Genomic DNA, 20,380 nt, shown 5'->3' on the forward strand with positions numbered 1-20,380 from the left:
GGTTCTTGTGGACGAAAATCCCCGGTTTTGTCCATCACTTGCTGTGTGGCCCTGGCGCACTACATCTCTTACCTCGGTCAGTCACTCTGGTGGCAAAAGAGGAGTCAGAATTACTTGCTCCATGGGATGGTTTGAAGCTTCATTGAAGCACTCCGAGCACCTTGCAAAGAAAGGCGTGGAGAGGGGAAAGGCTTCCTATCACCTTTCGGTTTCCTTCAAGCCCTAGTTCTAATGGCCCTGTTTGACTGACTGAAGCAAGTTCCCCACCGTTGCCCTGTTGGGGTGAGGCGAGGATGCCCTGCTATAACTAAGATGGGAGTGAACCTCTCCGGGAGGGGCGTGAGCTAGCGCAGGGGGTTGAATGTCCTGGGTATGTGAAGGATCCTGTGAATAGCTGAGCTGTGGCCAAGGTGCTGTGGGGAGACAAGTCCCACAATGATGAAGTGCAGAAGGAAATGTCATGAGCAGTTAGGTCAGATGGTCCTTATGGAAAAGCTGCTCCAAGCTAGGCCATAGGAAATGGGGTGTCTCAACTTTCTTCCCTAACCAGCAGGGTGTGTGTGGTGCACAGGTAACAGCAGCACTTACCCTCTGCAAAACCTCATGCTGATTCTCTGCTGGGAACTCCCCCCAGCAACCAGCAGTTTGGGCAGTGGCTCACCCAATGTTCCCATGAAGCAGGGGAACAGAGAACTCCGGGAACCGAAATCCCCGATCCCTGGAAAATGGACATTCTGAAGTTTTCCTTCTGCACTGGAGCATGTAAAATACTTGGAAACTCTCTACAAAACCAATTTAAACCCCAACCTATTGTTTTAGATTGATTAAAAACACTCTGAGAGAGTCCAAACGTTGGGTTATGAGTTTGACTTGTTAAAAAAATATCCTTGTGAAACAGTGAGCCATTGCGTTTCGATGGCAGTCAGGTGCAGAGCAGATGTTCTTTGGCAGCTCAGTCTTTGCCGAGGCTGGTGTGTGGGCACCAAGTGTGGTGTTGCCTCTCCTCCCTTTGCTCAGTGAGAGGAGGAATGTGTGAAACGAAGAAGTACCAGCTTGCATCATGCACAGAAAACACCTTGGGAAGCAGTTCAGCCTGTCTGTTGGCCTGTCCTGTTTCTGGCCGGCAGGAGAGGAGATAGACAGCAAGACAAATGCCTATGATAAGGCAAACCCCGTATCTGTGTGAGTCTCCTGCACTGGTGAGTGCTAGCGGGGGTGGGGGGTGAGTTAGTCTAAAATGACCTCCTCTGTCCAGTGGGGAGCTAATTATCTGTGACCTCTTGAAGGTGCCCATTGCCAACGCCTGCCCCACTCTGCTTTGGTGTTCCCACTCAGCCCTAGAGAGCAGCAGGGGCGCGTCAGCCAGCCTGGGAAGCCGAGGAAAGACGCAGCACTCTCTCCAGCCCCTGGACAGTGTGCATGTTCGGCTGAGACGGGCAGGGCGAGAGCAAAGCCAGGAGCCCACAAGAGCCCCATGCTGCACTCTGCACAATCCACCGTTGTCCCTGCCTGGCAGGCAATCAACCAGCCAGGGACGAGGCTAGGGCAGCCTCATTCTGCACACACCGCACTAGCTGCTCCCATGAGTCACTGGCTAGCCGAGGGGCCGTGAGTTATAGGGCTGGGACTGGTGCACAGAGCAGCGCGTGCAGCCCGACAGGCATGCGAAGCAGAGCAAACGGTAGCTGAGCGGCAGGGAGGCGAAGTGCGTGTCTCTGAGACTAGGCAGTGCCTGCTGTGGCTGTGGCTTGGTTTTATTGCATGGTGTGTGGAACGCACGGCTCTATAAATCCTGCCCACCTCACCTCCTGCAGCCACCAGCCCGGCTTGAGCTCCTCAACCTCGCTGTAGACACATGGCTCTGGGAAAGGGGCACATATGGGCCCCCACCCCTCTGCTTCCCTGGCTTCATGTTGAGTCCTCCCCTGTAAATAATGCCCAGCTCTGTCCCTTGCCTTGGTTCCTGCCAGCAGCGCTCCTTGTCCCCTGAGAATCCAGCTCATCTGTTCCTTGTGAGGCCTGGGGACAGCTGAGTCACCTCTTTAGAGCTGGCAGGAAAAGCATCCGGCTTTAGAGGCCGGCTCGCAGTGCCCCCCCTCCCACACACACACACACACACACACACACACACACAGAGCGCTTGCCTGAAACCTTTATTTCAGAACACGACTCCAGAGAGCTACACCCCAGCTCCCCTGGCACTAGCCAGTTACCTGACAGCAGCAGAAATGACCTGAGCAGAGGTGTAGCCAGGCGCTCAGCTGCAGCTCCGGGCATGGAACCGGCTCCCGCTCGCAGGAGCTGGGTCTGGTGGAAATGAGCTGGGCACTTCCAAAACCAGGTTCCATTGCTGGAAAAAGTGACCGAGGCTTTGAAGGCGAGCGTGGGTGTGCGTCCCAGCGGCGCCTGGGGGCGGGTGTTTGCAGGGCCGGTTCTGACAGGGCAGGTTCGCCCCAGGACGGGGATTTTTTTTTTTTTTTTTTAAAGACAAAAAAGTAATTTTTTCAAAAACTGGATTTCAAAAAGTTATTTAAAACAACGGCACTGTCAGAAAACAGCCAGGGCTTCCTGGTGCCTTCTCACCGTCCCTGCCGGCCCAACAGCGGCCACGGCGGGGAGGGTGCGAACGACCCCATCGAAGGTTGAGGCTGAGCTGTCCTGGTGCTTCCAGGCATTTCCAGGCTCCGGTGCGGAAGCAGCACGAGGACGAGCTGCCGGCAGCGCCTCAGTGCTCCTGTCTCCACTCCGTCTCCACTTGGCGATGGTCGTGGCTGTCCTCGAGCCGGGTCCCTGCAGAGAGACACCAGCCGGCTGTGAGAGGGGGCGCTGAGCCGTGGCAGGCCGGACCGGAGCGCTGCCCAGGCCGGCAGAGGGAGGGAGCAGAGCAGTGTGTGAATGGGCCCCAGGGGAGGCGGCGCGCAGAGCACCTTCAGCTCCCCCTCGCTCTGTGTGAGCTCAGGGCTGGTGGCAGGTGCAGTCGCCCTGAGATACCCCAGAGCGGGGCGGCAGCGGCACGGACTCGCTCCCCAGGCTGCCCACGAGGGGGCGTCATGCCGGGATCCTGGGAGGGGGACACCTGGCAACATGGAAGGGGGCTGAGACCCACCACGCTCGCTGCACAGAGCAGTGCCTGTCTGCTTTGCTTAAACACACACCTGTGCCCCCAGTCCCCACCGCTCCCCCATGCTCGCTGAGCAGGAGACCAGCGGAGGGGCTGGCTCAGCAACAGCTCATGCCACGGGGCCCCAACATGCCATATCCAGCCCACCTCCCGCTCTACGGAGCTGGGGCGAGGGCTGGCAGGCTGGCCCTGGGGGCATGCGTGCGCTGCATCTTACCTGCTGGGTGCATGCTCAAGTGAAGGGCGCTGAGCTCCGCCGTGAGGGCATCCTCCTCCGTGGGCGCTTCTGGGAACGGGCACCCCCTGTACCCACCCTTGGCCACGCAGTACCTGAGAAATCTGCAGGCACAAACACAGGCGCCCGTTGGCACTGGGCTTGACCGTCCCAATGCAGGGAGCGAGTGCGGGGCATGGATGTCTTGGAGGGGGACCTGCTGGGCTTCTTGCAAACCCATGGGGTAAACACAAACGGCAGGATCAACCCGTTCCTGGGAGCACCTTGCCTGGGGCGGCCTGGGGCCGGCATGCGTCAGCTCCCAGCGACGGCCCAGGCGGGGCCTGGCCTGGCTCCAGGCTGCAATGCTGGGCACAGCCGCCGCTTGCATTTCCAGAGGCACTTTTGTCCCAAATGCTCGCGCCGCCTCTGGGGTGCAGCGCTTCAGCGAGTGAGGCAGGCAGGGTCGCACGGCCCTTCCTGCCCTGACTGCAGGGGCCGAAGGGCGCCAGCTTGGCTGGGCTTTGACCAGGAGCCCAGCATTCATCCCTGGCCTACAGACAGCGGCCTGAGGTCTTCACTGCACACAAGTGTCATGGGCCTTGCCCGCACGGGGGTTAAACGGCTCATTCGCTAGATGGCACCTCCCCCCCCCCATGCCCTGCTGGGTCGCTGGCTCTGCACTGACCCCAGGGCAGGGTGCGCCCCCCCCTCCAGACCTCCCGCCGTGTCGTCCCAGCCCAGCGTGGGTGCGGCTCCCACCACAAGCGGGCCTGGTTGTAGGCTGGCGTGTGAGCAGCCGCCCACGGGCCAGCGGAGAGCGCCATTCGCTGAACCTCCCCGGCAGCATCGTCTGCTTTGGGGGTGGAGAGGGAACCGCTGGGCCCTGGCATGGGCCGAGGGCAGGGAAGGGCAGGAAGCCGGAGGCTGAAGGATGCCACTTACATGCCCCAGTGCGGATCCTGGCTGAGCACGGCCGGGTTGCCCACGACTATTAGCAGCGCCTTGGCTCTGGTGATGGCCACATTGAACCGCTAGAGAGAGAGAGCAGGATGAGGCCCTCGCCCCCAGGGCAGGGAGCCAGCCCAGCCCACGTCTAGTGCCACTCCCCACCCCAGCACTTTCTGGGGTGCAGGGTCCCCCTGGGTGGGGGTGGGGAGAGGCGCCCAGGCAGCGTCGGGGCTAGGATCCAGGATTCCCAGGGCGCAGCTCCGTGGCTGGCTGGGTTTCACTGCTGCCGGCTAGTCTAGCGCTGAGCAGGGCTAGCCCACGGCCCCGAGCCCCATCTACACCCCTGGGGCTGCACCGTGGGGACCGCGGTGTCCTGAGCCGGGCCTGGCCCAAGTGCAGCCATGCTACAGAGCCACACACAACCCCACGCAGCCGTGGTCGGGGCAAACGGGCGCTCGGCACGTTCCCAGCCGGCCGCCTGCTGCCCGGGCAGGAAGGGGTTACAGCGGGTTTTCCCACAGGTGCCCCCACTGTCACAGGAGTTGGGGTGGGGTGGGGAGGGGAGGGGCCCCGCTGGGCTGGCTGGCGGGGAGAGAGGCAAGGCCAGGCAGCAGGCGCAGGGCAGCACTCGTCCCCGCTGAGCCGGCTGGGGCGCGAGGGAGGGTTTGGTGCGAGGTCTGCCGGAAGGACGCGTGGCGAGTGCCGCCCGGGGCCGGGCGCAGGCCGCGTCAGCTGGTGCAAGAGGCTGCAGCTGCGCCACGGCCCAGGTGAGCAGACGGCGGGAGAGCTGCGGGCGGGAGCTACGGGACTGAGCTCGGTGCTGGGGGCTAGGGCAGACTGGGTCCGGCAGCGCGGCCCCGTACGAGCCGGCTCTGCCCTGGTGTTGGACGCGGGGCCGGGAATGCCTGAGCCCTGGCGTGCGAGAGCATCACCGCCACTCGGGAGCTGGGAACCGGCCCCACCGCCCGCAGCCTCACCCCCTCCTCGGCAGGGGGCTGGTGCCCCGTCGTGTCATCGGCGCCTGCGCTCCTGCCGCCAGGGCAGCGGGCGGGTCTCTCCCTGTGCCGTTCCCGGGGCAGGGCTCTGCGTGCTGGGGGTGCGCGACTGGGGCCGTGGAGGGACGGGGGGCTCCCTTCTGGGGCACAGCGGTTCCTGCGCCTTCGATCGGCTACGGGAGGTCCTGGCCCCAAAACGGCCTGTCGAACCGCAGGGAGTCGGGGCGGTGGGCGTGGGGGGGGCTGCTGAGGGCCGTGTCCCGGCTCCGCGCCCCAGCCAAGAGCCCACACCGGCCCTCAGGGCTACCCCCGTCTCCTTGGGCCGCAGGGAGGAGCCGTCCTGGGGGGCTCGGGGCCAGGCTGGGGCCGCAGGGGCGGGGCACTTGCCTTGGGGTTGTTGACGAAGCCCAGCTTGAACTTTTTGTCCATCGGGAGGTACTCGGTGCAGCTGCGCACGGTGGAGATGAGAAGCACGCGCCGCTCCTGGCCCTGGAACTCCTCCACGCAGCCCACCTGGCAGGGAGCAGAGGGCAGGAGTGAGGGGAGCTCCCTTCCCGGCCGGCACCGCCTCCCCCGCACCTCCCCAGAGGAGGCGCACGCAGCTGTGCAGGGCACGCCCGGCCGGGGCCGCGTCCCTCGGCCACGCTGCAGGGACCCTGTGGGGCAGAGCCGTGCCGGGAGCTGAACGGAGCCACAGCCGCTATCCCAGCTGCCCGTGCTGCTCCCGGTGTGGCCAGGGGGACGGCGCGGAGGGGGGGACTCACCTTCAGCTCCTTGATGTCTGGGAGGTTCATCAGGTCTTTGTCCTTCCTGGTGATGGCTTGTCGGATCTTCTCTACCTGGGGAAGGGGCGGCTGTGACTCCCGCTGCCCTCAAGAGCCCCCAGCTCTGTGCTCGGGCCCCGACAGCCCCCATCCCCTTGCGAGGGGCCAGCTGCCCGTGGCCGCCCTGCCCTAAGCTTCCTGTTCGGTCCCCGCCATCTCACAGAGCGACCGCCGTCCAGCCCGCAGCTGAGCGCTGGGCTGGCTCCCGCTCTGGGCTGTCCCGGTGCCCGTCACAAACCACAGTGGCTGCTGGGGTTTCCCCGCCCGTCCAGCATCCTGCCACTCTGGTTCCCTCCGTCTGGGGCAATTTCCCGGGGCGCCTGGCCCCTGCCCAAAGCGGGCTCCCCAGCACAAAGCGCTGGGGCTTGCTGGAGGTGCAGCCGGGAGACGGTGCGTGGGGATGAGGCGCCTGGGATGCGGGAGCTCGGGGCTGGGCGGCTTGCCTCTCTGTGGGGCTCGTGGTGCGTGGGGAAGGCAGCCCTGGGGAGGCCGGCTGAGCTGTGCCTCACCTGCTTCCTGTACGGGGCGATGATCCCCAGCTCCTTGGGGGAGAGCCTGGCGCGGCCTCGCTTGCCCTGACTCTGCAGCAGTTTCTTGAGGTAGGCGACCAGGGTGACGATCTCCGCCGTGTTGAAGAACGAGGGGCTATTGCTTTCTCTCTGGTCTTCCCCAACAACCCCGTGGAAGATGATCGGGAAGCCCTGGAGGGAGAACGCCACGGTCAGGGCTGCGTGTTGCCCCGTGGTTGGTGGGGCCGCGTGGAGCTGCCCTGCCCTGCCCGGGATGGGGGCTCGGCTGGGCGCTGGATCTCTGCCCCGCCCTCACCTGCGTGGGCAGCTCCTCCCAGCTGCAGTAGGAATGGCTGATGAGGCGGTCGGCGCACTCTTGCAGCTCCCCGTCGTAGAACTGCTCGTTGGGGACCTGGAGGAGGGCGGCGTGGGACCTGGGGAAGGAGCCCCGACAGCATTTCAGGGGCGCTCGGCTGCTCCCCAGCCCCACCCGGGCTTCCCGGAGGCCTCCTCCCACCTCCCCAGCAACAGGAGGGGCCCCGGCGACCTCCGCCCAGGGCACAGAGGGGTTACGGCCTGGCTTCCTGGCTGGGGAGGGCAGAACCCAGGAATCCGGGTTGCTCCGTCCAATGCCGCCTGCCCTGGGGGTGCTACTGAACGAGCAGCAGGTGGGCGGGCATGAGACGGCCGGACAGACACGTGCAGCCCGCGCTGAGCCAGGAGAGCGGGGGCTGGAGGCCTTTGCCGCCGGCTGCCCGGCTCTGACAGCGCCCCCGGCTCCCTCCCGCTGCAGCGCCGGCCGCAGGGCGCGGGGAGAGGCAGCACCTGTAGTTGCGCAGCAGCTTGGTGACGAACTGCGGGTTGTAGCTCTCGGCTGCCTTTTGATAGAGGGAGTTGTGCAGCATGAGCCGCTCCAGCAGCGAGACGCCTGCAAGGAAGAGCGAGAACGTCACCAGCGACCCCCTGGCCTGTGCCTCTCTGAGCAGGGGGCTGGGGGCGGCACGTCAGACCCCCACATCCCGCCCGGAGAGCGACTTTCTCATTGCCAAGGCGCACCCAGCTATCCTGGCAGCTGTGTAAAGCCAGCTGGCCCCCGAGCCCAGACGAGGGGCGCGGAGAGCTGGGAGCAGATCAGCACCTCTGAGAACCCCCCTGCTCCCCGCCCGGCGTCTTCGCCCTCTGTCCCACTCACCTAGTCCGTGTTCGATGCCCAGGGGGGACCTCAGGATTGGGCCCAGCTGCTTGGGATCTCCCGCCAACACCAGCTGGCCCCCCAGGGCGTTGCTCTGTCGGTCCGTCGCACTCAGGATCCCTGGGGCAGAGAGATAGCTGAGGCGGCTGCTGACTGACCCCCGCACCGCAGGGCCCCGTCACGGCTCTCTCTGCTCCGAGCAGCAGCAGGGAGGGGCACCCTCAATCCGTCACCAGGAGCAAGCGCTGCACAGCCCCCGGCGCCAGCGACCTGCCCGAGCAGGCGTGAGACAGCCGGACGCGCGGGCCCGGGCAGGGGCGATTCGGTGATGCCCTAGGACGTCCTGCAGAGCAGCCAAGTGTGCTCGCCCCCAGACCCCCCTCACCTGCGACAGCAACCACGCTCTCCGGCTCCATCGCCTGGCCGCACTCGTCAATGAAGACGTGGGAGAAATGGCCGGCAGGGAAGTTGGCCGTGGCCAGCCTGGGAGGAAGAGGAAGAGGCAGAGGGAGAGGCAGTGAACAAGCCTGCGCAGCGCTGGCGCCCTGCCCTGCCACCTGCACAGACAGACCACGCGCGACCGCCAGCAGACCCTGCACAGAGAATTCCCTTCTCTTCCCCCAGCACATCCCCGGGCCCCCCGTCACATCCCTCCCTGTACAGATCCTCACTCCCCGATTCGAGCCCCCCCAGCCCCGCCCGGGTGGGGTTTGCACTGGGCTCCTGCTCCTCCTACCTGCCTGCTGTCAACAGGGTGGTGATGATGACTCTGTAGCGCTGCAGTTTCTCCTTGCCTGGGTAGACGTGGCACTCCTTGGCACTGTCCCAGTTACAGCAGGGCTGCCAACATGTGGACAAGGTCCGGGATCAGAGCAGTGCTTCCCTTGGCCGGGAAGGGGCAGACACCTCTCCACCCCTAACGCCCTTGGACAACTGCCAGTGGTGTGTGCACAGACGGTGCGGCCTGGAGGGGTGACTATAGCCCGTGGAACATGGACGTCCCTTCGCACAAGGACATTACAGGTTTGAAAACACCTGTCCCCCAAATGGGCGTTTGTCAGCGTGGGCGAGGCCTACCTGGAAAGCTGTTGTCAATTTCACTGGCTGCAGAAAGAAAAACTGACAGGGAGTAGAGGGGGCGGGCGGCGAGGGAGCCGGTCCTTTCTATTTTCCACCCTCACCAACTTCAACTTTCCCATGGGAAATCGGCAGTAAGCTAAAAGGCATGTGCCTTCGGAAAACCCTCCAGACAGGAGATTCCTGACCAACACCACGAGTGGCATCGGGGCAGGTGCACATGTACCTTGATCCCCTCCGGCACCTGGCGGAAGTCCCTGCTGCTGGCGTTGATCCGATAGATGCTGCTCCTGTCTAGGTGTGTCATAAGGTGCTGGCAGAGCAAGTCGGAGGCGCTGTTGGAGGGTGCACAGGCCAAGACGTGGGAGCTCTTCACGCAGGTTATCACCTGCGAGGGAGGAGAGGCGCTGAGCAGCCCAGGTGGGAGGAAGTGGACGCAGAGGGGCAGAGGAGCTGTGGCCAGCACTCAGCCCCTCTGGCAACCGGATGCGGCGCAAGCTCTGCTCTTGGACGCCGGGGACCCCCTCACCTGTTTGATGGCCTCCACCATGGTGACGGTCTTGCCGGTCCCTGGCGGCCCGAAGATGATGTACGGTGCTGGCCTGGATATCCCCGTCACGATCTGTCGCACAGCCCTGTACTGCTCCTGGTTGTTCTCCAGGTTCCGGTCAAACAGGCTGCGGGGAAATGGAGCTGGGCAGGGTAGGGGATGACGGGACGGCCAGGTCCTGCTGCATGTGACACTCCCCCTCCCCCACCTTCTGCCCGTCCCCACACAGCCAGCCGCCTCAGAGTGCCGGCTAGGAAGGGGCTATCCTCTGCAGCCTGGGCTCACCTGAGCTGGCAGCCCTCTGCGAGGAGGGTCTCCCCGTACGAGAGGGCTGGGAAGAGGATGTCACGCAGGTTCGTCTTCTCGGCCAGCTCCACAGCCCGGTGCTGCACCCGCAGTGGTATCCGGTTGAAGGTGAAGGTCACATCGAACTTCTGGTTATCCACAAAGCCGGCCAGCAGTCTGGAAAAGGGTGAGCAGGGCTGGACAGAGCATCAGCAGGCACCCCCGACCCCCGGGCACTGCCCTGGCCTGCCCCACCTTTCCCCTGCTCTGCCCAGCGATCCTGTGCCCCACAGCCCAGCGCCTCCCGCTCTCTGTGTGCTCGCCCCGGCAGTGCTAACAGCAGGCCGGGCTTGGCTTCCATCAGCAGCTCCCTTGGCCCTGGCCTGTTCCGCACAGACCCTCGGTGCCCCGGGGGCCGTCAGTCAGGGCCACTCACTTGTTGGAGAAGCCCAGCTTGACCGTGTCCAGCTCGGCGGCGTGCACGTAGCCCTTGTAGTAGACGAGCTGAGGACAGCCGCGCTCCTCGCTGTGGCTGACAAACAGGTGGTCACCCCTCAGGACGGACGGACGGTTCTCTGCTATGCCGGGGACCTAGGGACAGAACAGAGAAGGGGCAGCCCAGCGGGGAGCTAGGCTGGGGTTGGTGTGAAAGGACGGGGCGCTGCAGAGACACGCACGCCCATCAGGCCTGGCCGCTCACCTTCAGGACGAGGAGCTTCTTGTTTCGCGTGTCCCTGGCCATGGTCACGTCCTCCAGGTCATAGCGCCGGATGTCCACCTCCATCTGTAGCTCCTCCAGGTGCAGCAGCAGCTGGAACTTCTGCCGGTAGTTCTCAAACTGCAGCGGGGCCGCCAGGGACGACCTGTGGGGCCAGAGGTTATCCTGACGTCCCGGCACAGCGGAAGCCTCAGCTGGGCCAGCCAGCCCGGCCCCCTCCGTTGGCAGCAGAGACGAGCAGTCCGCACGGCTCACAGCAAGCTCCAAGGTGCCTGCGGCGTGCGCCGGGCCCAGCACCGACGGGGCAAGCAGTGGCCAGCAAAGGCTGCAGTGTGTCCCTGGGAGGAGGAACCACGGAGATACCGAGCTCCCTCCTGGGGCCCAGCTTTCCAGGCAGCCCAGCTCCAGGCCGACGGGGGCCTCTGGCTAAGGGGTGCTGGGCCCCACGGCTGCATGGGGGAAGGGGCCCTTCCTTGAGAGGTGAATGAGACCTGCAGTGAGGTGTAAGCAGGTATAACCCACCCCCCCCCGGTGCGCAGGGCACTCACAGCTTGCTGTGCTTGGCGCTGGAGCGGATCACGTCCTTCAGATCCTGTGGGTAGTTGTAGGAGCGCAGCGGGATTTTCTTCTCGAGCTCGTAGTGCAGGGAGCTAGGCAGACGAGACGCAGGGCTCAGAGCCCAGGGCAAGCACGGCAGCTCCTGGCGCTGCCCAGGGCAGAACTACACTCGCTGGCCTGGAGCTGGGCGAGCCCAGCCAGTGGGACAGACTCCAGCCTGGGGGCGCAGGCAGAGTGCCCCCTGCGCCGGCTCCTGGGACCCGGCAGCTGCCGTCTCAAGCCAGCTGCCTCCCCACAGGCACAGCGGACGGAGAGGTGGCTGGGTCACCGCGTGTGCGCACCCCCACAGGCGTAACTCCCGGCCCCTGGCGCAGAAAGGCAGACCAGCACCCGGGGGCTGGAAACGGACGCCAGACAAACTCCAACTGGCAGCAAGGCAGCAGTGGTTCGCGAAGCCCGGGGTCAGCCACCGGAGCAAACGCCCCAGGGACGCGGTGGAGTCTCCATCTCCTGACTGGCAGATGCTCTAAACACACAGAAGTGGCTGGGCTCAGCCTGGGGCGGGAGCCGGGGCTGGGGTCGGCCTGTGCTGCACAGGGGCTCAGACTCGACGATCCGATGGCCCCTTCGGCTCTCTGAACGCCCAGCAGGTGCTTTCGCCAGACTAGGGGATGGGGCTGGATCCCAGCTGCCCATCCATCCTTTCAGCCCGGCCCAACCCCTCCACTACGTACTTGTCGGGGGGGACGCCATCCTCCATGATGACCATGACCGACTTCCTCAGCTTGGCCTGGTATGGCCGGTAGGGTGCCGAGGGCCCCAGCTCCTCATCCAGTGTGCTGCTGGCTACGGCCGAGACGAAGCGCCCGATGGTGAAGGGCCCATCCCGCTCCTTCGTGAAGTGGAACTGCACGGTGACGGGGAAGCAACCGTACTGCTGCGTCCGGCACTGCGCCTCGACCAAGTACGAGGCCCCTGCAGTCAAAGGGCATGTGTGAACTGGGAGCTATGGGATGCAGCCACCTCTGGCCAGAATGTGGCAGCTGTTTAACAGTCACACAGCTTCGCTGCAGGAGGGGGGGACCCGATGTGAAGGAGAACGCTCTCCCTGGGGGAAGCTGTCCCCTCTTACCTGGCTGCAAGGGCAGGGGCTGCTCTCTGGTCACCTTGCTGGCATCGTGGAAGGTGATCTCGGGCTGCCGCGAAAGCACCCTGTACTCTACCAGCGTCACTGCCTCCGTGCTGCTGTTCTGAACCCAAATGCTGGCTGCTGCGGGCTCGCTGAGCGTGACGGGGAAGCGGATGTGCCCGTTCCCCTGGTCATGATCGGAGAAAACCTTCACCCCGTGTTTCCCACCGACGAACTCCGCTCTGCGGGCAGAGGGGACGGGTTAGAAGTGCGTGTACGATCCCCTCTGGCCTGGGTCTCTGCAGGATGGGGCTGCCCCGGGAGAACCTGGGCAGGAGTCCCTGGGGCTCCGGCCCCGCAGGTGCGCTGGGGGCTGCACCAGTGCCCCGTGCCCTTGCTGGAAAGAGTCCTGTCGATTTCAGGGACATTTGGCCCAGGCCATGCACTGGCAGGGCAGACACTCCTTGTTCAGCCCTTCTGCTTGTCCCCAGCCCACCCCACCGGCGTCCCCCTGCCCGGGGGGGCTGGGAGCTCAGCAATGGCGGGTGAGCTGCCAATGGTTAGCCTGCTCGGGGGCTCGCCTGTGCCGTGATTACAGGGAGGGGGGCAGGGAGGCTACAGAACCCCCACGGTGGGGGGCTTTGGTACCTGATCTTGGCGCGTCCTCGGCGGGGAGGCGGATCCGTGCCTGGCTCCTGGCTGTCCACGGGGGGCTCCTCTGGCTTGGGTCCCCAGTACTGATTTGCAACCTTCATTTTCTTTTTCACCTGGGGAAGGAGAGCAATTGGCGGGGGGCAGGCAGGGGAGTGGGGGCTTCTCGCATGTGCCCGGGCAGTGAGCAGAGGGGTTTCACGAAGCAGAGGGGTCAGGGCTGTGCTGGGGTGCAGCTCCCTCGGCCAGCGGATGGCGGCAGGCTCCACTGCTTGCACACCCGTATTCAGCGTGCAGCCAGGCCCTGGCTCAGGGCGGGACGAAAGGGGAGCACAGGCTGATCCGGAGCACAGCGCCTCTCAGAGCCCGCTTCCCTGCGGTGAGAGCTGCGTGTGGGACGGGACAGGCGCCCCGCTGCCTGATACCAGCCCAGCCCTGGAGCCGGACCTGCAGGGAACCACCCTGCCTGCAGGAAGGGAGGAGATCCCAGGCCTTTCCCGGCTCTGGGCCACGGGCTTCTCTGAGCAGTGCTGCTGAATGGCTGGACTGGGATAAGAAAGAGACAGCCCTGGTGCTAGGGAGGCAGATTTGGGAGCCGGGCATAGCCAGCCGGTCCCCACGGGCGTCCTGCTCCCATGGCAGCAGGGTCGGGCCCGGCCCAGTGTGGACAGGATGGGAGGTGGCTCAGAGCAGTCTGGAGCCTCCCACTGGTGTGGGCCAGGGAACGACCCCTCAGCAGAATTACGCCGGGCCCGCTGCCCTTGTCTGACCTCCCGCCGGGCTGCATCGGAGCGGAGTTATTTCCCTACAGCTCCCCGAGGGGCGCAGGCTAGACCTCAGCAGGCAGGCGCTCCCGGGGGCCGCACCTACCTCCCCGAACCGCACCAAGTCTCCTGCCACCGTGACCCGGCCGCTCCGCCGCAGGGTGAAGAGGAGGGAAGAGAAGTTGGGCGTCTTCGTATCATTGCTGCAGGAACGACAAAGCGGAGAGGAGCGGGTGAGAAGGGGCAGGGAGATGGCAGCAGTTGGGGCAAGGGGCGCATCCCGGTGCAGGGGTAGCCTGGGAGCCAGGCTAGGCTAGTCCCGGCTCATGCTGGGGCTGGCGAGCTCAGCCGCCCACAGCCAGTTGCACCCAGGGCATGTCAGGGCAAGCCGTAGGCTCAAAGCACGAACGGGCCTGGTGTGGGCACGGGGGAGCTTCCAGGGGGCTCGGGTGACTGGACAGCAAGTGTGAAAACTCAGGGCGGGGTGGGGGGTAATAGGCCCCTGTATAAGACAAAGCCCCGAAGAGCGGGACTGTCCCTGTGACATGGGGACAGCTGGTCACCCTACTCAGGGGCAGACTGATCCTTAGCCTGGCTACTGGTTCTCTCCCCAGCAATGCCCCTGACTCCCTGTGTGACCCTGGGCAAAGGTGTCATCCCTGCACGGGGGCTGGGGTCAGGCCGGATTGGCCCCTGTGCACTAGGGGGTGGGATCTCAGGGGGACCCCGACTAGCGGGTGGGACACACGTGCTCAGGCGTGTGCGCACACACCTCCGAGGCAGGGCCCTACCTGCATGCTGTGGAGAAGCCGAAGGGCTGGAGCAGGGAGCCCCAGCTCCATTGAGGCTGCCATGGTGGGCTCAGTCCCGACAGCCCAACCCCACTCGGGGGGCAGGGAAGTGGGGATCCCTAGGGGCAACCGTGACACTGCAGGCCTGGCAGCTTTGCTCAGGGTCTGCAAAGCACTCAGCACACCAAGGCTGCACGGCTAGAGCAAAGGCAGGGACGCGGGGGCCAGAGCTGCCCTGCAGCCTGGGCCGTGTCGGGGATGGGGCCTGGGCAGAGTTCCCACGGTTACCTGGCGCGGGCTGGGAGGGGGGGTCAGGGGAGTGTTTGTCCAGAACGGCAACCACACTTCAGCCTGTCCTGCCTGAGCGCCCTGGGCCTGCTTCAGCCTGGCTTTGGTGGTCTCCATTCTGCTGCCCTGCGCAGATGCCCTCTGCCCCGAGCAGTGCCGGCCCTTTCCCACGCCACAGCCCCGGGGGCAGGGCTTCTCTCCTGAGCCTCACCAGGCATCCCTCTCACTGCAAACGCTGGTGCTAGTCACACCGGAGACACGCTCACGCTCGCCCCAAAGCCCTGGGACTGGGAGGCATTTGTGTCGTCGTCGTCGTCCCGTCTCCCCCCCCCCCCCCTCCCGGGCGACGCTGTCTGGAATAGAAGTGTCCATTTAGGATATGTTTGATATCAATATTGCACAGTCACAATGCATCTGACAAAATAGGCTGTGTCAGGACCTCTGGGAAGGTTATAATTTGCTAGGTATAAGGATAGTTTGTACGTATCAATGTTGTATTATGAGTTCTAAGGATGTCTGGTCCCTTTGTCTTTCAAACTTGTTCTGTTTCTGGGTGACACCCAGACTCAGATAGGAGGGCGGCAGCACTAACTAAGCCTGCTTAATGGCCCATCAAGGAAATGCAAAGGTACAATGAATGCAGTGAAAGACCCAGGAGCCCAGGGGCTACACCTTACCGAGTCACCAGGACATGTAAGGACATGCCTATGGACAGCGGACTCTGAGCCTTTTCCAGGCCATGTGCTGTGGGGCTGTTTGGGACAAAGGAAGTACAAGCCTCACGGCGGAAACTATAAACTGCAGCTGCACCGTCTCCAACTTGTCTTCACTCCTGCTTCCTTCCTACCTCAGAATCAACCCATCTACACCTGAAGCTGTGTAACGAAGGACTGAGGCCCATCCAGCTACTGGATGGACACCAGAGGGACTGTACAAGCCTGCACAATTCTGCTGAGAATCGGATATATATGGACTTTGAAGTCATGTGTACATATCTGATTGCTTTGACCATTTACCATCTCTCTTCTTGTTTGTTTCTTTCATTTCATAATAAACCTTTAGTTTAGTTACTGAAGGACTGGCTGGCAGCTGGTGTTTTGAGTAAGATCCAGATGTACATTGAACTGGCAGTGTGGCTGGCCCCCTGGGTCAGGAGAGAACAGTTTGGTAAAGAGAATAGCTTTTAAACAACTTCTCTCTTTACTGGACCTAGTGGCTGACTGGGAGCCAGAGACTGACATGCCGTAAAGGGGGCTGTGTAATGTTTGGTTTTAGCGTCTTGCTAACCAGTGTGGGGGACCAGAAGCACTGTTTGTGACAGGCTGGGGAATCTCACTGCGTCTTAGCCAGCAGCTGGGGAGAACAGTCTCTCCCTTTGCAGCCTGCCCTGCCCTTGGCATCTGCAGGCGGGCTACGCTAGGCACGGAGGGGTCACACTCCCGCCAACCCCTTCCAAGGCCCATCTCCAGTTCTGCCATGTGTCGATGGAGCAGGACTCCCGGCGCTGCACTGGCCGGGCCGGCTGGCTGCTGAGGGGGAGAGGAGAGCTGGTGCGGCCCCTTTCCTCCCCAGCCCCAGCCCCAGGGCAGGTCTCCCCACAGCAGTTCGCCCCAGGGCCTGGAGTCCGAGATCTAAGACTGGACGGGCCCGTGGTGATCATCTGCTCTGCGCCCGTAGAACACAGCCCAGGAAGGGCTCTGGGCTAACCCCCGCTGAGGGGGAGCAGAGCTCAGAAAACATCCCCTGGGGCTCCCCGGGCCGGGCCGGGGAAGTCCGGGTGGCGCTGTCCGTCTGCACGCCCGTCTGTCTGTCCGGCCGCCTTGCTCGTAGCACGTCTGCAGCCCGGCCTCGGCCGGTGATTAACGGGGTGTCACGTGCGGGCCGGGCCCGGCTTTGTGATGCTGGCAGGGGACCGCCCTGCGGGGGGGGGACGGGCCCTGGGGCCAGCCGCCCTGTCTCCCCGCACCCAGCCGCGTCTCCCCCCGGCTCTGTCCGGCCCGCCGCCCCCTGCTCCCGGCAGGGAGCCTGGCCACTCTGCCCCACCACGGTGCAGGCCGGCTGCCGGCAGCTGCTCCCCGCGCCCAGGGGGAGGTGCGCCAGGCCAGGTGCTCGGCGCTGCACAGCGCCAAGGACCCGCCGTGCCCGCCCAGCCCGCTGCCCCCGCGTTACCTGCTCCTGAACTCCTGGTTGTAGACGGCCCGCAGCGCCTCCCTGCTGCTCAGCGCCGCCCGGCCCGTGTCTGCCAGGAACTGCGCGAACTGCTCGCCCCAGGCCTGCCGCTCCCGAAAGCTGAACCCGGGCATCTCCTGCACCGCGCGCCCCAGCCGCCCCGAGTCCCGCCGAGCGCAGCGCAGCGCACCGGGGCGAGGCGAGGACAGGACTGGGCTGCACCCGCCAACTCCCGCGGCGGCAGCAGCAGCAGAAACAAAAGTGAAAGTGGGTGTGTGCCGCCAGCAGACAACTCCCTGCCGGGGCGGGGCGGGGCGGCCTGGCCCTGGCCTTGTCCCTGTCCCTGTCCCCCCGCCCTGGGCTGCAGGTCCGGGGGCAGCCGCTGCAGGGGCCGGGCTGTCTGGAAGGGGAGGCGGGCCGAGGATCCTTCTCCTCCATCGCCGCCCGGGGCACGGGCCTTGGCCGGCGGGGCGCAGCCGGGGGGGCCCAGGCGAGGGCTGTGCACGCCCTGAATGAACGTGAGACCCAGACTTGAAAGTCCGGCCCCCCAGCACTGAGCAAGGCGAGCAACATCTGTCGGCGTTTGTTCTACGGGCCCGGCCACACCGGAGAGTTCACCCTGGCACCGGGGCAAGCTCGCAGCCGCCCTCCCCTTGGCTCACCTGCGCCAGCCCCCATCGCACAGTAGCTATGGCGGGGGGGGGGGAAGCTGCCCTCCACAGCGCTGTGCACAGGGGTGCTTGTGTCGGTGTAGCACGCCGCTCAGCGGGTGATTTGTCCACCCCTGCATGCATCAGGTATGCCAGCACAAACTGGTGTAGACACGGCCTCAGTCTCCCCGGGGACAGGGTTGTGTGCAGGGCAGAGTCTGGTTTTGGCCTTGCTTTGTTTATTCCATATACAGGCTGTCCCCTTACGCTGTTTATTCTGGACAGGGCAAGTCACTGACATGGGCCAGCACTTGGCGTGGACGGGATGGGTTTGGGACGGTCCTTGGTTCCTGGGGGGTTGGTGCCATGGTCTCTGGCCGGCTCCCAAGGAAGTTCTGGCTCCTGCACAGACGGTTTTTCCCTTACGGTTGAGAGCTCTGCTGTGTCCGCGGAGTGAATTTTCAACCACGGTCTTCGCCCCTCGGCGCTTTTAGATGCGCAGGACCCAGGCCGCGGAGCGCCGTGAAGATTAGGATAAAGACCTCGACCTGGCTTGGGTGTTCTGTGGGCAGCTGGTCAGAGAGCAGAGGGCAGGTCTGATGTGCTCGCTATAGCTGGTGTTGCTGGGGGGACGCGCTGCAGTGCTCTGGACTAGCTGGGGGGTCTCCCCGGTGCTGAAGGCTTCATGCCCACACATATGGCATTGTGTAATCCAGCCCAGAGGTGATGTGGGATCATTCTGCTGTTTAAAGCAGGGACTGGGAGCAATGGGGTCCCCTCCCAGCTCTGCCGCCGACTTCCCAGGCGGCCTTGGTTGGGTTACTACTTCCCCCTTCGGTGCTTCCGCCCGCCCACTCGCCTGAGTCATCTTTGCAAAATGCTTGAGTTCTGAGGCCCTTTCCCCTTGCGTGTCAGGGAGTAATCGTCCCTCTTCGGTGGCCAGAGGGTGGCCAGACGGCTGGTCAGTCAGGCACACGGTGTGCTTCAGACCCGGCTAGCTTCGCTTTTTTACATTACCGTCTGGAGATGTTGCTGTCTGGAGACACAGTCCCCCAAGGATGCTGGGGAACGGTCTGCCGTAAGGCTGCAGGACTAGCTTCCTTTCTGTCAGGTTATCATGGCAGTGCAGAGTGCACTGGGACTGAAGTCGCCTGTATCTTGCTGGCCATGATTCAATCCAAGAAATGTTTGTAAATCTATTTCTATAACATACAGAAAGTTTAATTAAACCAGTGCTGGATCTTGTGCCCCTAGGGACATTCCTAGCTGTTGTATTCCATGTTCCATTGGTGACTCTCAAAGCACTTCATGGAGGAGGTCCAGATCATTAGCCTGATTTTACCGATGGGGAAACTGAGGCACAAGGAGGGGAAGTGACTTGCCCCAGGTCTCCCAGCAGGTCCTGGTAGAACCAGGAATGCAGCCTGGGCCAGCAGCAGCCCACGTCTTCTGACTCCCAGGCCCATGCTCTAGCCACTGGGCCACACTGCCTCCCCTGGGTCCATTTTGCAGGATTTGTAATCGGAGGTTCTGATGCAGTGATTGGACTTTTCTCCTCTATACGCACTGGGCACTTAATGCGGATTTGAAGTTTATGCAGTTAGGCCCTGACCCTGCAAATACTTATCCAGGTGCTTACCTGAAAGCCCGTGAGTCATTCCACTGACTCCCTGGGGGATATGCAAATCCATTAGGCCCCACTGATCTCACTGGGAAAACTTTGGGTTCATGCTGGTTTGACAGGGCAGAACGTGGCCAGTTGTTTGCTCATCTCTGGCTCTTGGCCACTCGATTGGCATTGGGCTTGTCTTGCCGTTCTGCAGCTTTTGACCCCACAGCAGAGTGATCTGTGCCGTTTAAGAAGTAAAACCCTCGTCAGACTATAACCACAGCCTGTGCTGCGCCCTAATCAGCAGGCTGGTGACTGAGTCACTGGCTGCCAGTGAATAAACTCAGCTGATGACTGCCTCGGAGAAACGAAAGCTACTCTGGCTCAGGAGAAATGCCAACAGACGGGCGGGGGAAAGGAGAGGCAGGCAGAGCCCTTCGCGTGCAGGTAGGAGGCTGATTTTGTGCCTAGGGAGAAGGGTGTGTCAAGCACTGGCCATTGAACAGTCGTTTCCTGGTTAATTACTGTTTTCTTGTGTGGAGCATTGTGAGAAAGGAAGCCAGGTTAGGAAGGATAGATGAGATTCCACGGACACTTTAACTAGCCACAACTGCCTACAACAGGGAAGGCTGGCCTTGTGGATAAGGCATTTCCTTGGAGCTAAGGGTCGTATTCCCAACTCTGCCACTTGTTCAGTGTGATCTTGAGCAAGTCCCTTTGCCTTTCTGTGCCTCAGGTTCCCTACTTGTACACCAGGGACATGGCTCTTCCCTGCCCAAAAGGGAGTCGGGGTGGAGGCACAGCTCAGGTACTACTGCAGGTTGTAAAATATTCAGATTCACATAGACAGTGCTAGAGCCAGGCAAACTATGTTAGGTGCCCCTGCATTGGGTGTAACACCCTTTATTCCTTTTCAGGAGTCACTAGAGGAAAAGTCCTTCAGTAAGCAATGGAAACGCCCAGTAAGTTGCTGAGGGCTGGGTTCGTGAGTCAGCAGAGGGTGATTTAGAGAGGCTCTGTTACTGGAGTTTTGCTATGACCATGCCTCTCCACAAACTGGCTCTTCTGCCATTGACTCGCAATTGTAGGTATGGTTTTGGGTTGAAGCTGGGTTATGACTTGATTAGCACTAGCCGTTTCCCCCCTCGCCCCAAGTTTTCCCACTGGTGCAGCTTCCCCAGCGGTGGCAATAGTAAGACAGGGGTCCAGGTGGCTTTTAGCACTGTCTCTGAAAGCTATTCAGAGAAATGTTCTCACAAAGGCCTTGTCTACACTAGCACTTATGCCAGCAAAACTTTTTTCGCTGAGGTGTGAAAAAACCGCACCCCTTGTGCG

General features: G+C 63.1%; 1 protein-coding gene across 1 annotated transcript; it reads right to left on the bottom strand.

The window, feature by feature from the left end:
• Positions 1 to 2,142: 2,142 nt before the first annotated feature.
• MOV10 (Mov10 RNA helicase) lies at positions 2,143 to 17,102 on the bottom strand. Its single transcript, XM_067558708.1, has 22 exons — positions 16,787 to 17,102; positions 13,645 to 13,741; positions 12,772 to 12,890; positions 12,127 to 12,365; positions 11,729 to 11,969; positions 10,985 to 11,086; positions 10,419 to 10,581; positions 10,155 to 10,309; positions 9,719 to 9,895; positions 9,413 to 9,560; positions 9,110 to 9,271; positions 8,543 to 8,646; positions 8,192 to 8,289; positions 7,807 to 7,926; positions 7,440 to 7,542; positions 6,931 to 7,048; positions 6,615 to 6,806; positions 6,046 to 6,120; positions 5,669 to 5,794; positions 4,281 to 4,369; positions 3,339 to 3,460; positions 2,143 to 2,790 (listed from the first exon to the last, which is right to left on the bottom strand). The coding sequence occupies exons 1-22, from the start codon at positions 16,918 to 16,920 to the stop codon at positions 2,726 to 2,728; spliced, it is 2,949 nt and encodes a 982-aa protein (XP_067414809.1). The 5' UTR covers positions 16,921 to 17,102; the 3' UTR covers positions 2,143 to 2,725.
• Positions 17,103 to 20,380: the final 3,278 nt, after the last annotated feature.

Source organism: Emydura macquarii, unplaced genomic scaffold (assembly GCF_026122565.2).
Source record: "Emydura macquarii macquarii isolate MOO-44397 ecotype Brisbane River unplaced genomic scaffold, CSIRO-AGI_Emac_v2 contig_2184, whole genome shotgun sequence".
NCBI classification, from domain to species: Eukaryota; Metazoa; Chordata; order Testudines; family Chelidae; genus Emydura; species Emydura macquarii.

Coding starts and splice junctions, on each gene's coding strand:
- MOV10 (XM_067558708.1), bottom strand. CDS start 16,920: ATGCCCGGGTTCAGCTTTCGGGAGCGGCAGGCCTGGGGCGAGCAGTTC. Junction 10,582..10,984: donor AGCGCCAAGCACAGCAAGCT/GTGAGTGCCCTG, acceptor CTGGCCCCACAG/GTCGTCCCTGGCGGCCCCGC. Junction 9,272..9,412: donor TGGTGGAGGCCATCAAACAG/GTGAGGGGGTCC, acceptor CCTCCCTCGCAG/GTGATAACCTGCGTGAAGAG.